Source organism: Polyergus mexicanus, unplaced genomic scaffold (assembly GCF_030449975.1).
Source record: "Polyergus mexicanus isolate NDT 795.1 unplaced genomic scaffold, iyPolMexi1.0 SCAF_17, whole genome shotgun sequence".
NCBI classification, from domain to species: domain Eukaryota; kingdom Metazoa; phylum Arthropoda; class Insecta; order Hymenoptera; family Formicidae; genus Polyergus; species Polyergus mexicanus.
Genome location: NW_027223337.1, coordinates 5,101,485 through 5,115,643, shown reverse-complemented (window position 1 = coordinate 5,115,643; position 14,159 = coordinate 5,101,485). Strand labels below are relative to the sequence as shown.

The following is a 14,159-nucleotide window of genomic DNA, read 5'->3' as shown; positions in this document are numbered from 1 at the left end:
CAATTGTTATAATGATAGGCATTGTGTGTATTTCTTGATAGCATTAACAAAGATATTTTTATTACTACATAAAATATGTAATTATACACTTTGTAATAAAGTAATTCAGCTTCTGTATTTTTTTAGTTATAGATAGCGACATATTATATTACAAGTGTATTTTAATTGTATCATACATAATTTACAGTAGTATATTATATTCAATTTCTCATGTGAAAAATGATGGTAATGTATTATATTTCGCTGTTTATGAACTTCATACTCTTTTTGTATGAATTTCGTATAAAAAAAAAATACATCTGTAATAACTAATGAACACTATACGATCCATTGATTGTGCCATTAAATGACAGTCTGGATACCAAATAACAATATATTTTCATGAACTTTTATATTTACAGTCTATTGCGCTCTCTTTGGATTCGTTCACCGTACGTTTTTGATATGAGATTAAAAGAATCCATGTATCGATCCATACACATTGCTATGCATTTCTGTAAACAAATCAACTAGTCAATGAAATTAAAAAAACAACAAAAAAATTATAAGCCAAAATTATAATCAATTTCATCGACATGTTAGAAGAATTGATAAAAAAATTCATCCCGCGAGAGAAATGATAAATTTCTAATACATATTTTCGAGGTTCAATATCGATTCTACCGTTGAGGAAGTTTTTTTTTTCTCTCAAAATTTCTAATGAATTTAATTCTAACAAGGAGACTCGAGGATTTAAAAAAAAATTTTTACATTCTTGTGTTATATTTGTCAAGTTAAAGTTTGTAAAAGAAAATTTACTTGCTCCGATGTGTCCAGCGAGGTGCCCGGCTTGCTTATGCACTTTTTAAAACATTTTTCCGTAATTCTCTGCAAATAAAAACATTCGGTCAGCCGAGATCGGCTTATGAAACGATATTCCTACTGACAAAGACTAAAATATTCAAAATGCGTAATGCAGATACCGTGAGCAATTCTTGGGCATTGGCTATTGCCATTTGATGTTTCACTTGCTGCATCAATTCCTCTCGCTGCGTACCCGTTAAATTTCCCGGCGTCAACGTGTCCATTCTTGAAATTTGGCGGGATTATATTGTCAATGACAAGATTAAAAAATTTGTAAAAGGATCCTGTGTGTGTTGAGATTATCCTTCATAGAACTTTACGGGCTATGAATGGCGCTAACCTCACACCTTACCGTCTTGGCCGCATGAGCGAGAGCACGTGCCTCAAACTCCATTTACACGGATCTTTCCTGGTGATTTTTTTTTCTTTTTTTTTTTTTTAACGCAATTGATTGGTAACAATTCAATTATAGTGGAAACTTGTATACCAGCCATTAAATTTGATGGACGCCATTTGCAGAATTCAAATCGTTCTCTCGAATTCTTATACTTTATTTATGAAAGACACGCTTATATACGTTTTTTCTTTATAAGAAAAGATTTAATGAATCAAGTGCGGGAGAGAGTGATTTATCGAAATATATCACATCTCAAATTGTAATAAATTATTAGAAGTGATAATATTTACGATTAGACGCGAAGAGAGAGAGAGAGAGAGAGAGAAATGAGGAGTAAAGCCAAGCAAAGAACTAAAAAGATAATGGTAAATATTTGCAATTTCATTATCGATATATTATCTATATATACACACTAAACTCTTGCTTTTATAGAGATCTAAAGGATCAGATACTCAGATTCGTCGAAACGAAATAGAAACGTTTTTTAGTAAATTACAACAAGTAGTTAAAGAGTCTCGTAATGACGATCAAATCCCGCAAGGTAATGACTCTCGAGTATAATTTTAAAGAAGAATATTAACCACGCTAAGAAATTGATTTTGTGCGTATTAAAGAAATAATTAAAACATTACTTATTTTAGATTGTACTGTGCTTCATACCAACAATAAGAAACAGTCATTGCCAAAAAGAGATTCTACATTCATCCATACGAACACTCGCAATGAAGGCCACAATGATTATACGTGTCGTTGCAAATATCTTTCAGAAATACCGTCAAATATGTTTCCGCCGTTATACAAGAGGATATCCAGCTCTATAGGACGATATGAGGTTGAATTGAATTTTATCCAGGCTATAGTTTGGTTGAAATCCGTCACTGCCTGCATACCTCAAATATCAGTTAAAAAATTGCAACAGTTATTTGATAAGCAATGCAATATGCGCGATAACTATAATTATGATGAAAATAGACATGTCAAAGATGTTGATGTTGAATCGTCATTTCCTATAAATAAAACTCCATCAATACACGAGATGCTCAACAACAGTACAGAATTCATAACGTCAAATCTTACGAATATTTCTGATTCCTCATATAATGTTATATCTTCAATGATTTATAAATCATATATCGATCCTGAAGACATACAAAGCCGAAAATTTGATTTTATATCCTCTTCAAAAGATCGAAATAGATCGGTCGCAGAGTTCTCGAAGCCAGAAACAAATACTTACATCATAACAAATCAAAAAAAGAGGAAAAAATTTTTATCAAAACCTTGTATAATTCCGGATTTAGGTGAAGATTCCTTGTCGGATATGAATGATTTATTTGACAAATCTGATGATATGCAAGAGCATCAAAATTTTGAAATCGAGCAAATATTATCGAAAAATTTGAATAAACGAATAAATAATGAAATTACCGAAGATAAAACTATCTATTCTACTTTAAAGAAGCCAGAAACAAGTACTAGTTATATCATGACAAACCAAGAAAAGAGAAAAGAATTTTTATCGAAATCGTGTATAATTCCGGATTTAGATGAAGATTCCTTGTCGGATATGAATGACTTATTTGAGAAATCTGATGATATGCAAGAGCATCAAAATTTTGAAAATGAGCAGATATCATCGAAAAATTCGAATAAACGAATAAATAATGAAATTACCGAAGATAAAACTATCTATTCTACTTTAAAGAAGCCAGAAACAAGTACTAATTATATCATGACAAACCAAGAAAAGAGAAAAGAATTTTTATCGAAATCGTGTATAATTCCGGATTTAGATGAAGATACCTTGTCGGATATGAACGACTTATTTGAGGAATCTGATGATATGCAAGAGCATCAAAATTTTGAAAATGAGCAGATATCATCGAAAAATTCGAATAAACGAATAAATAATGAAATTATCGAAGACGAAAGTATTTGTTCTATTTCAAAGAATAATGCTGACATTTCCAAAGAATATAGATCTGTTTCACTGACAAGATGTCAATCTTTTGAATCAATTCTTAACTTAAAATATAATTCTGATAACGAATACATTACACCAATGACAAGCCAATATGGTATAAATGACCATATGAAGACGCCAGATTACCATAGTCCTACTAATTTTACTAATTATTTAAGTAACATAAATTTTTCTCAAATGATTTCTCCAATTTCCTGTATGATACCTCAGGAGCAGAAGAAAGCCAATAATTTTCAAACCGATCAAGGGCAATCAAAAGCTTTACATGATTATAATGACGACGATTTCGAATATGATATCAACGATAACAGTCTCTGTACATCGAAGAGCGATACCGCTGCTGAAAACCAGGATCATGACAGTGCATACAGTACATGGAAAATCGAGACACTTAATTATGATACTGCGATAACAACGAAACCTATTATTGCTAATAAGCACAAATCGGATGTTAATATCGGATGCCATTATAATCTACGATCTCATAAGAAACACATAGAAGTAACGGTTTCTCCTTCATTGATACAGAAACCGGCACGTAGACGAGCTTCTGCAGGAAATCGGTGTTCATCAAAGAAACGTAAATTGGAACCTGCGAAAGATCTGGCAAAGAAAAAAAAGGAGAATAGAGATGAAGTGATCTCTGCCAGCTGGTTGGACTTTACTATAGAATTGTTGAATTCAGAACACGTAATTCTTACATCAGTCAAGGTAATCCTTTCGATGCTTTGTGACAAGAAAACAGCGCAAGAATACGTCGCACATAGATGTTGGAAGGACAGTTTGGAAGAGCAAGCTGTAAACGCGGTGTTGAATATAGCGGATGTTCTTAGGATGGAGAAGAAGCCCGATATATGCGCAAAACAAATCGAAAAGACGATAATCGAAACTTTGGACGAGATGCTGACAAGTTTACAATTAAATGAGGTATGTTATGTTATATATACAGAGTGTAACAGAGCGTCCATATCAGTAGTTTTTTGAGGAAACAATGAATTTTCGTGAAAAATGTTTCATGCAAAAGTTGTAGAGCTCTAAATGGCACATTGTATAATAATATTAGTATGACCTTGAATAGCACTGTCAAAGTCATATAAAAATTACTTTGAATTTTCTAAATGGAACTCCCTTTTTTTATTGCATACTCTTGTAGCTTATCTCAAGAGCTTTTCAAAACATTAGAATAAAGTATTTTTTCATTAAGTATCTTTTGAATTATTTTATATTTTAATCTGATATATTTTGATATAAAAAATAAAATATTTCGTAAAATATTTAGTTATCGATAATCTTACCGCAATACTTTTATGTACAGAATAATGAGACAAATCAATTAGTGCAAAAAGAAAACAAATAATTATTTAAAAAAATACATTATAAATAATTTTCTTAAAAACAATTATTATTTTATACTAATTGATTTGTCTCATTATTCTGTACATAAAAATCTTACGGTAAGATTATCGAAAACTAAATATTTTACGAGATATTTAATTTTTTATATCAAAATATGTCAGATTAAAATATAAAATAACTCAAAAAGTACTCAATGAAAAAATACTTTATTATAGTGTTTTGGAAAACTCTCGATGTCAGCTACAAGAATACTAAATAAAAAAATGGGGGTTTCCATTTAAGATTTTAAAGTTGACCTTCACATGACCTTCAAATGATTTTCCAAGGTCAAATCATTGTCACCATCTTATGGCCCCCTTGAAGCCACACAACTTTTGTTTAAAACATTTTTCTCTTCCGGGCTTGTTTTTTGAGATATTCGACTGGATGAATTAAAATGGGCCACCCAGTATATATTATGTTAACGCATCTTTTTATTTACAAGTATCATGTTATAATAAGCGATACGTATAATAATGCATGAACATACACGCATTATTTTATTATATATATATTACAATAAATAATAATAATAACGATTTTTTTTCTAGACATTTATATGGATATATCGCATACAAATAATTCTAAAATTTTGTAACCTGTTATCGATATGCATAAAAACGATCAATTATTTGATTATAATGTTAGAAACGCTTCAATATGTGCTGATCAACGCAGCGAACGAAAATGGACGGACTACAGAAATTGAAATAAATCAGTTGCATTTAGTATCTTATGCGCTAGATATGGCTTTACGGACATATCGTATATTAGTACCAAGAGACAAAAAATCTCAATCCGCGGAAAATGCGATACCTTACGTCGCAGATCTTTGGAAGATGCGCTATAGAATTGAAAACGAGAAACTCGAAGATACAAGCTTCGATCTAGATGCTACTGAGAAAAAATGGATAAATGTATTTCAAAAGTTCACAGTAGCATCCGTGAAACATTTGGTACAATTCACGGATATTTCATTTTCGCTATATCACATATTAATCTCGACTTAACATGAAAAGTTATGTTTAGTTTCTCTATTCTTTTTAGCGTTTAACAATTAAAAAATATTTATTTTATATTATTATATACAGTTTTATATTATTAATTAATAAGTTATATTATGTAAAAATGTTCCTCTGTATATTGTAGATGTATATTGTACATTACATCTCTAAGCGTTAAAAGATACAAAGTATAATAAGATAAAAAATAATAACAATTTCTCGCTATGACACGAAACGGATACATTGCAATTCAAAGTATCGATTTCTTTGCTTTCTTCTAATTGATCTTCCATTTCCGTAGAGTTCTTGACGGACCATCCGCATAAAGATTGTGGATTCTTCGGTATCCAATCAAAAATAATATTTATTAAAGTTTGCAGTGGACATATCTCTGTGCAGTTTGATAGAGTCAGAGGGATCGTCGTGCCGTCAATACCGGTGTAATAATTAATCTGAAATAATTTTAATATTGTTTAAAATTTACGAGAATAATTGTTTTTTAACTTATACATATAGAAATAAAATGATGAATTCTTGAACAATTTGGCGGGATATAATACATAGTTGCAAAAAAGTGAGATAAAATAATAAATAATATACACATACATATAATGAGAATGAAGTGAATGTTACCTTCATTCCGTATATGTTTGTATCATTATCGAAGTATAATTCAAATATTAATGCTGCCGCTTCATTGGGCATATGAGGCGACCAGAGATCGAGATTTTTCAAAACCCCGACAATGTTTCTTTCGTCGCCGCTGTACAATATTATTTTTTGTTTTTTCGATAAATCGCCTATTTTGTAGTTTAACGAATTGCCGATAATCTCTTTTAAAAGAGTTCCACCGTTAAGCTGCCTTTGCAGAGGAGTCGTCGAAAGGAGATCATACTCTAATAAAATGACGTTATACATGGCACCATCGGGAAACACGTCGAGCGCCCAATTGGGCAATGTTTTATTTTGATCAGCCTAAATAAGAAATTTTTATTGTCATAAATCGCGCAATATTACACTGATAAAATGTAATTTATAATAATAGAATAATTTTCTGTATATATTAATATTTTTAACGTATAACATTCAACAAATTTGTAAAAGAGAAAAGAGAATTTTCCACAGATCTTTTCCTTTTAAGATTAATTAATTGATATTTTAGCAATTTATTTGATTTATAAAATATTAATTAAAAAGTATTATTTAGGTATTATTTAAGTGTTTCATTAAGCATTATTTATTATTATTATTATTGTTTATTAAAAGGATATTAATATAATTAAAAGTATTATTTAAGAAAATACATACAGCATTCGAACTTTTTAAAAAATCTCACTAATTTTGATTTCTTCTCCACAGGCTTACCATAGTTTCTAAAGTAGCATATAAAAGTACAACATCCGTTGGCGTGCTAATATTTCTTCTAGTATATCGAGAAAGATGATCGAACAAAGGTTGATATCGTGCTATCATTTTCTGCGTTTCAGTTCTTCGCAGCACTTGGTCCATTTGTGAAACGAAATTTGGACACAGGAAACCCAGCAGCGATGTGTCCTTCTCCAGTTTCTGATATTCTGCAAAAACTTGTCTATTGTGTAAGAGAATAAGCCGTATTTTAAAGTACACAACTTTTTAATCCAAATATATTCTCTCTCTCTCAGGGTTTATATATTTTAAAAGAGTGTAAAAATAATATCGAGAAGATGTTTTAATTTTTGATTTGAAAAGATTGTTCTGTGCTGATTAACGAGAAACGATTCCATTTACTAACCGCTCGGTATCGGTTGCCAATTGAGATCCTCAAACCATATTTGATTTATCGCGGGGGGCCATAAGCCGGCATTGACAAGCTGGGCTGATAGCATTGATAAGGCATACTCGGTCGTGTGCATCTTTGTGACGTCCGGCGTATATACGTCCCCTAAAAATTCGTCATACTTCTCGCGCAGATACACCCCGAGATTATACATGTTGAGATTTGCCTTCTGCTCGATAGAAAAACATAACAAAATATGGTCACGATTTTCTTTTAATTAGATACGCACAATTTTATATATATCGGAATTAAGATATATATGATATTGATATCGCGCGTACTATCGGCATGCTCATCGTGGAGGAAGTGAAGTATTTGTACGACAAGATTTCCGGGATGTTCGTCTCGTTTCTTCCTGCATTGTCTTCCCTCGGCGCGTACAACTTATGCGTGAACAACTGCAACCGTAACATATATAGGTTTATTATGCCTTTTGTTACACTTATGTTGAAAGATTTACAACGTCCTTACAACGTGCAGCAATTTTAATTCTGGCACAGCTAGGCTGGGAATTATGAAGATACATAATACGAGTTTAACGCAGGCGAAATGTAGTCCATCCATTTTTGCACGTCTCTTCCTTCGGGAGATGTGTGTGTGTGTGTGTATATATATATATATGTTTACAATTCTATATAAATTGGCTGAGATAGAGGAAAAGCCAGATAAAGGCTCTGAATTGTTTGACAACAATGATGAATATGACCATACGGTATAACGAAGAATTTTGTAAGTGGCATCAGGTAATAGATATAATACACAAATACAACGTAAATAAAGAAGAAATTGTCATAACAATGAAACTTTCCATTTACGAATCAAAGATAAGCAAAATTACTTTTTATCATGTTACTTTTTTTTTATTGTTCTCGTGTGAAATTTAAATTACAATAAGTTGACAGCTCTCCTTCTTTTTTGAAATATTTGACATTGTCTGATTGAAAATTTGCTACAAAGAATTTTGAATTAGTGTGTGCGCGTGTATGTAATACATATGCGTATATATATATATATATATATACAAGGTGTCCCATTTTAAAAGACCCACACAAATATCTCAGAAACACTGCGTTACATCGAAAAATGTTTCAAACAAAAGTTGTGTGGCTTCAAGGGAGCCATAAGATGGTGACAATGATTTGACCTTAGAAAATCATTTGAAGGTCATATGAAGGTCAACTTTAAAATCTTAAAGGGTAACCCCCATTTTTTATTTAGTACTCTTGTAGCTGATATCGAGAGCTTTCCAAAACACTATAATAAAGTATTTTTTTATTGAGTACTTTTTGAGTTATTTTATATTTTAATCTGACATATTTTGATATAAAAAATAAAATATTTCGTAAAATATTCAGTTTTTGATAATCTTACCGTAATACTTCTATGTACAGAATAATGAGACAAATCCATTAGTATAAAAAGAAAAATTGTTTTTAAGAAAATTGTTTACAATATATTTTTTTAAACAATTATTTGTTTTTTTTGGCACTAATTAATTCAAATTATTGTCACCATCTTATGGCCCCCTTGGAGCCACACAACTTTTGTTTGAAACATTTTTCGATCTAACGCAGTGTTTCTGAGATATTTGAGTGGGTTCTTAAAAATGGGACAACCTGTATATATAGATAATACTTGTTTTATTCTAATAACTTTTCTTCCTTATTTTAATAATTGAGTGGATTTATAGAGATGAAAGCTGAACGATGTAGAAATATCGTATCTGGTTACATATAATTCGTGATAAGGATTTTTCTCGTTCACATCCACATCCGTAAGGACAATCGGCCTATCCCGCGATATTTCCGAAAGGTACGAGTAACCGCGACCACTTGTATCCGCTATACTGACTGATAAATCCAGAGTTATCAGGGTGCGTATGAATAATTAAGACACGCGCGACAACCTAACACGATCTATGACATTCTCTTTCGCTTTCTTTATTGCCACTGCGGCATGATTATTTCCATTTAATTAGCTTGTATATTTGAAATTTTTTCATGTAAATTTTGTATATGTAATTAATATATTATCCATTATTTCTTTGTGAATAGTACCGGCATCACTTTTTTTTAAATCATCGATTTATTTTTTTCTCGATCAGCTTGATCGCACTTGATATATTTCACATATTAGAGAGAAAGAGAGAGAGAGAGAGAGAGAGAGAGAGAGAGAGAGAGAGAGAGAGAGAGAGCAAGAGAGGGCAGAGGAGAAGGGGAGGGGGAGGGGGGGGGGGCTAATCAAATATAATCGAATTATCGTTATTATAATCGAATTATTACTAATAACGAGATGAGTTACACATTGCAAGATAATACTTAAACAAACACGCGAATCTGAGACGTTGATCGCTAATTTAAATTTATAACGCAAAAGAACTTAACAGCTTAAAGACTCTCGTAAAGGGATCACACTGCACGTTTCATCGTCGATTCGCGATTTAAAAACGGTATCATCGAAACGTTTAGCTTTCGATTCTTCGCGTTTCCTCTTCTCAGAGAAACTGAATAAAGACCTAGCTATACAAATCCACTTTACCTCTCGATTTTTTGCGTATCATTCTATCTGTTTTCATTTATGTTTGCACGACGATAACAATTAGATGACTCGACCGAGATGCCAGATAAGTATATTCCGAACTTATTCGGCGCATAACTATTACAATACTTTTTTGCATTTAGCCATGAAAAGAATATGGAACTGTTGTAATATTGTATTTGCAGTTTTAACAAAAATCATGCTCCTTGTTTGTGATCATGATAATTATTAACATCCTGATATACGTATATATAAGATTTTTTTCGAAAATTAATAAAAATTTCAATGATCTTTCTCTTTCTATTTTTCTTTTTTAAAATGTTACATTTATACATTAATAAATTATTTATTATTTATTAGTCAATTAAAAACTAGATATTTAATGATTATATTGCAGCATTAAATTAAATTATTATTAAATATAATTTGTAATAATATATAATATTGCGGTATTTATATATATGTATAATATTAATAATGTGATTGATATTTGTACAAAATGACATATATATCTATTCATAGATTAATTTGTACGTAAATATATTGTCGTTTTATCTATATTGATGTTACGCTATAACACGTGTTTCATGGATATAGCACATGATACACGTAATTGCATTATTATATAAGTAAGCGTAAAAAAAAAGCGGGATTAACGACGATTATACATGTTAATTATAGTGGGATGATAATAGTACTACATTACAGGCGTAGTAGCGATGTCTTATGAAAGTCGCAGTCAAGGCAAAAATAATTTAAATCTCTCTCTCTCTCTCTCTCTCTCTCTCTCTCTCTCTCTCTCTCTCAAAAGAATTAAACGCTTTACACGATAACACTGTTTGTATGCCCAAATGTATTCCACCGTTATCGATAAAATATTATATACACGATATATATATATATATATTGTATTATATGTACACCGAGAAAAAAAAATTGTTAACTTGACTAAATTCGTCCAACTAATTACTATTTCTTTAATTGAAATATTTTAATATTTTAAGTCAAATGCGACATATTAAATAATTAAATCTAACATGAAGTATATTTGATTTAAATACTTAACGCATACAGTACTGAAGCTTGCAACAACATTGCTGCAACATTGTAATATTGCATATCGCAGTTTAATGTTGCAGAAATATTGCAAAGACATTATTTTACAATATAACTTTAGCAATGTTACAGCAACATTCCGAAAATATTACAAAAAAAGTATTCAATAATCGCTAGTTCATTCGTTTACCGCTATGCGGCGCATGTTGCGCTATCTATTCCGCTTTTAATTTTTAATCATGATGATTATATAAAGTTTACAAAGAGCGGCTAGTAAGATTAAAAAGATATAATAACTATTTTTGTTAATTTAAGTCGTATAATATGACCCTAATACAGGGGCTCAGACATTGGACTAAGAATTCTTTTAATAGTTTCCATTCTTATATAAAATCAAAAATTTGATAATAATTTTCTAATATGCAAGATACTTCAGATTTTAATAAATAAATATTGAGATTATATAAAGACAAGAGAGATGTGAAAAAACTCGTTGTATGCGTAAATTCATCACAATCTTTTTGCATCCGGATATCTGAATATTTCGGATACAAAGAAATTGTGAATTTACGCAATATTGCAAATTGAGTTTTTTCTTATTTCTCTTAGATATTCTCTGTCAATGAAGGAAGTCGAATGTGTACTGAAAAATTTGTTGCTGCAATATTATATTGCAATATTTCTGTAGGCGGACATTTTACTGTTGCTGCAATATCATAACAACAATGTTTCTGCAATATTGCAATCTTGCAGAAAAATGTTGCTGCAATGTTATTGCAATCTTGCGGTGCTGTATGGGAAATATTTCAATTAAAGAAATACAAAAGAAATAGTAATTAGTTGGACGAATTTAGTCAAACTAACAACTTTTTTTTCTCAGTCTATATATATATGTATGTATGTATGTATATAATAGTGCAGAGAATTATACATCTCCATTGTCTCTTACGAGAGAAATGTCTTTAACGCGTAGATAAGAAATATATCATGGATATAAATCATGTCTTATCTTAGAGTACATTGAATCAAATGTAATCATGGATCCTTTCGTTTGTCGTTTAATTACGACTGTTCTCCGATAAGCCATATGATATAGCAACATTTGCGGATAATAAAACTTACATTATAATGACTGTTGTCATGACTGAATTTGATTATAATTATAAAGAAAACAATGAGAGACTAAGGCAAACAAAGTGTGGTATAGCACAGCTGTTTTTTAGATTGGGTTTTAGATATCTTCTATTTAAGATGATTTATATGAAAATTTCGAGAAAAAGAAAGATACATACATATATATATATATATATTTTTCTCTCTCTCGAATCTTTTTTATGAATCATTTTAAGTAGAAGATACCTAAAACTAAATCTAAAAAACAGCCCTGATTTATATACATATATAAATCTTTCCCATTTTTTATCCATTGAATCGTGATTATGCGCAAATATATAGTATATATACAGAGACATTTCAATTTCAAAATTAGGCCACAGATGTGCAATATAACTAGTAACTGTTAAACGATGTTATCATCAGAATGGTAGCGGGAAGAACATCAGAATTACGAAGGAATCATTCTATCGGACATTCCTGATTTGCGCAATTTGATAAATAATTTGAGTGAGAATGAATTTTTTGAACACCCCTTCGTATATAGAGAATTTTATGATATCCAAAAAATATTCGTATATTTGATTTAAAATATCGTAAAAAATAATTTTGAAGTATCATAAAAGTTATCCCAATTGTGTATGAGCATTATTATCATTGCTGTGACATGAATGATAGATTAACATTAAAAACAGGTTGAAAGAAAAAACAAAGATGAAACGATTAATTTCTCAGAATTTTTTTTTTTTTTTTTTGGAGAAAATAAATTTACGAAACAGATATGCAAATATTGAACAATGATATTAATATTACTAAGATAAAAAGTAGTTTATGATCGTGAACATTGACATGTGTTGCTATTCTAAGCCGGGAGTCGTTTTGATTCCTCAAATTTTTATTGAAGTCATCTCGCAATCAATCGAATTGTATACGGATTTCGCATGATGCATGTGATTTATATGACGAATCACGTGAATATGAACTTATCTACATCCTTTAAGCACTATCTGAATACGGTTTGCGGATTATTTTTTCACTTACAACTGTATAATTAAATACGTAACGTTATAAAAATAAATTTTGCGGCAAAATTATTTTTATTTTATTATCCCAATTTTTATAAAAATTATTTCACAACTGTTTGTTTTACGTTGTTTCAGACAATATCTGAAATATAATTAAGCAAAATAATATGACTTTGATTGCATATTTACAAATTAATAATAATTGATTAAAACGTATGTAAAAATTATTTATCTATCAATCATTTATCTTTTAAATGTCTTAAATTTTGTCTTAAATGTCTTAAATCATTTTCACACATTTTTATTCATTTGAACACATGTCAATATAAACACATATGGTACTATATATAATTACATTATATAATGTCTAGTTACATTGTTCTTCATAAAACAAGAGAATCTCGAGATTTTAATCAGACAAAATATCAAGATCTTTAATCAGACAAAATAAAAGTTATATGATGCCTTCAATACGCTTTATGCATTATATAATATTGTTTTGTCTGCATAATTTTCCCTGGACATAAAAAATAATAGATTCCGACGTTATATGATCTGTTTTTAAATTTGGAATAAAATTCATCTGAACACTCGTAGAGAGGAGTTACTTATACATGCGAATATAAACTGGGATTTATTTACAATGAAAAATTACATTGTAGAATTGTCCAAATAGCGACACAATATTATATAATTATTTTCTTATTAATGAAATTATTAAATCAACAGAAATTTGGATAATAAGAAGATATTTTCAAAAACTCAAGTGTGTACGATTAGATACATAAAAAGAAAAAATGACAGGGAGATTATATAAAAAAATTTAATTTCTAATTTATTTTTAGAAATAGATTTGTAATAAAAAATTTGGTTTATATTTAAACAATCTCTCTCTCTCTCTCTCTATATATATATATATATATATATATAATATTAATTACGTTTTATTTAATTGGATAATTTTTTTTTTTATTCTTATTGGAATAAA

At 29.9% G+C, this 14,159-nt stretch overlaps 3 protein-coding genes across 10 annotated transcripts; 1 reads left to right on the top strand and 2 right to left on the bottom strand.

The window, feature by feature from the left end:
- Positions 1–20: 20 nt before the first annotated feature.
- LOC138940680 (mitochondrial import inner membrane translocase subunit Tim13) lies at positions 21–1,222 on the bottom strand. The gene is made up of 3 exons (XM_070309793.1): positions 963–1,222; positions 799–867; positions 21–494 (listed from the first exon to the last, which is right to left on the bottom strand). The coding sequence occupies exons 1-3, from the start codon at positions 1,065–1,067 to the stop codon at positions 396–398; spliced, it is 273 nt and encodes a 90-aa protein (XP_070165894.1). The 5' UTR covers positions 1,068–1,222; the 3' UTR covers positions 21–395.
- Positions 1,223–1,378: 156 nt separating this feature from the next.
- On the top strand, positions 1,379–5,662 carry LOC138940606 (putative leucine-rich repeat-containing protein DDB_G0290503). Its single transcript, XM_070309640.1, has 4 exons — positions 1,379–1,605; positions 1,673–1,781; positions 1,882–4,151; positions 5,171–5,662. The coding sequence occupies exons 1-4, from the start codon at positions 1,567–1,569 to the stop codon at positions 5,627–5,629; spliced, it is 2,877 nt and encodes a 958-aa protein (XP_070165741.1). The 5' UTR covers positions 1,379–1,566; the 3' UTR covers positions 5,630–5,662.
- LOC138940607 (venom acid phosphatase Acph-1) lies at positions 5,195–9,954 on the bottom strand. Of its 8 annotated transcripts, XM_070309641.1 has the most exons (8): positions 9,824–9,954; positions 9,171–9,289; positions 7,911–8,019; positions 7,721–7,837; positions 7,395–7,608; positions 6,989–7,197; positions 6,257–6,598; positions 5,195–6,075 (listed from the first exon to the last, which is right to left on the bottom strand). In XM_070309641.1, coding segments are annotated over exons 2-8 (1,278 nt in total). In that variant the 5' UTR covers positions 9,173–9,289; positions 9,824–9,954; the 3' UTR covers positions 5,195–5,790. The 8 variants fall into 8 exon arrangements, with proteins under 8 accessions (XP_070165742.1, XP_070165748.1, XP_070165749.1 ...); XM_070309647.1 differs by lacking the exon at positions 9,171–9,289; XM_070309648.1 differs by lacking the exons at positions 9,171–9,289; positions 9,824–9,954 and adding an exon at positions 8,329–8,333.
- Between the last annotated feature and the right edge of the window lie 4,205 nt (positions 9,955–14,159).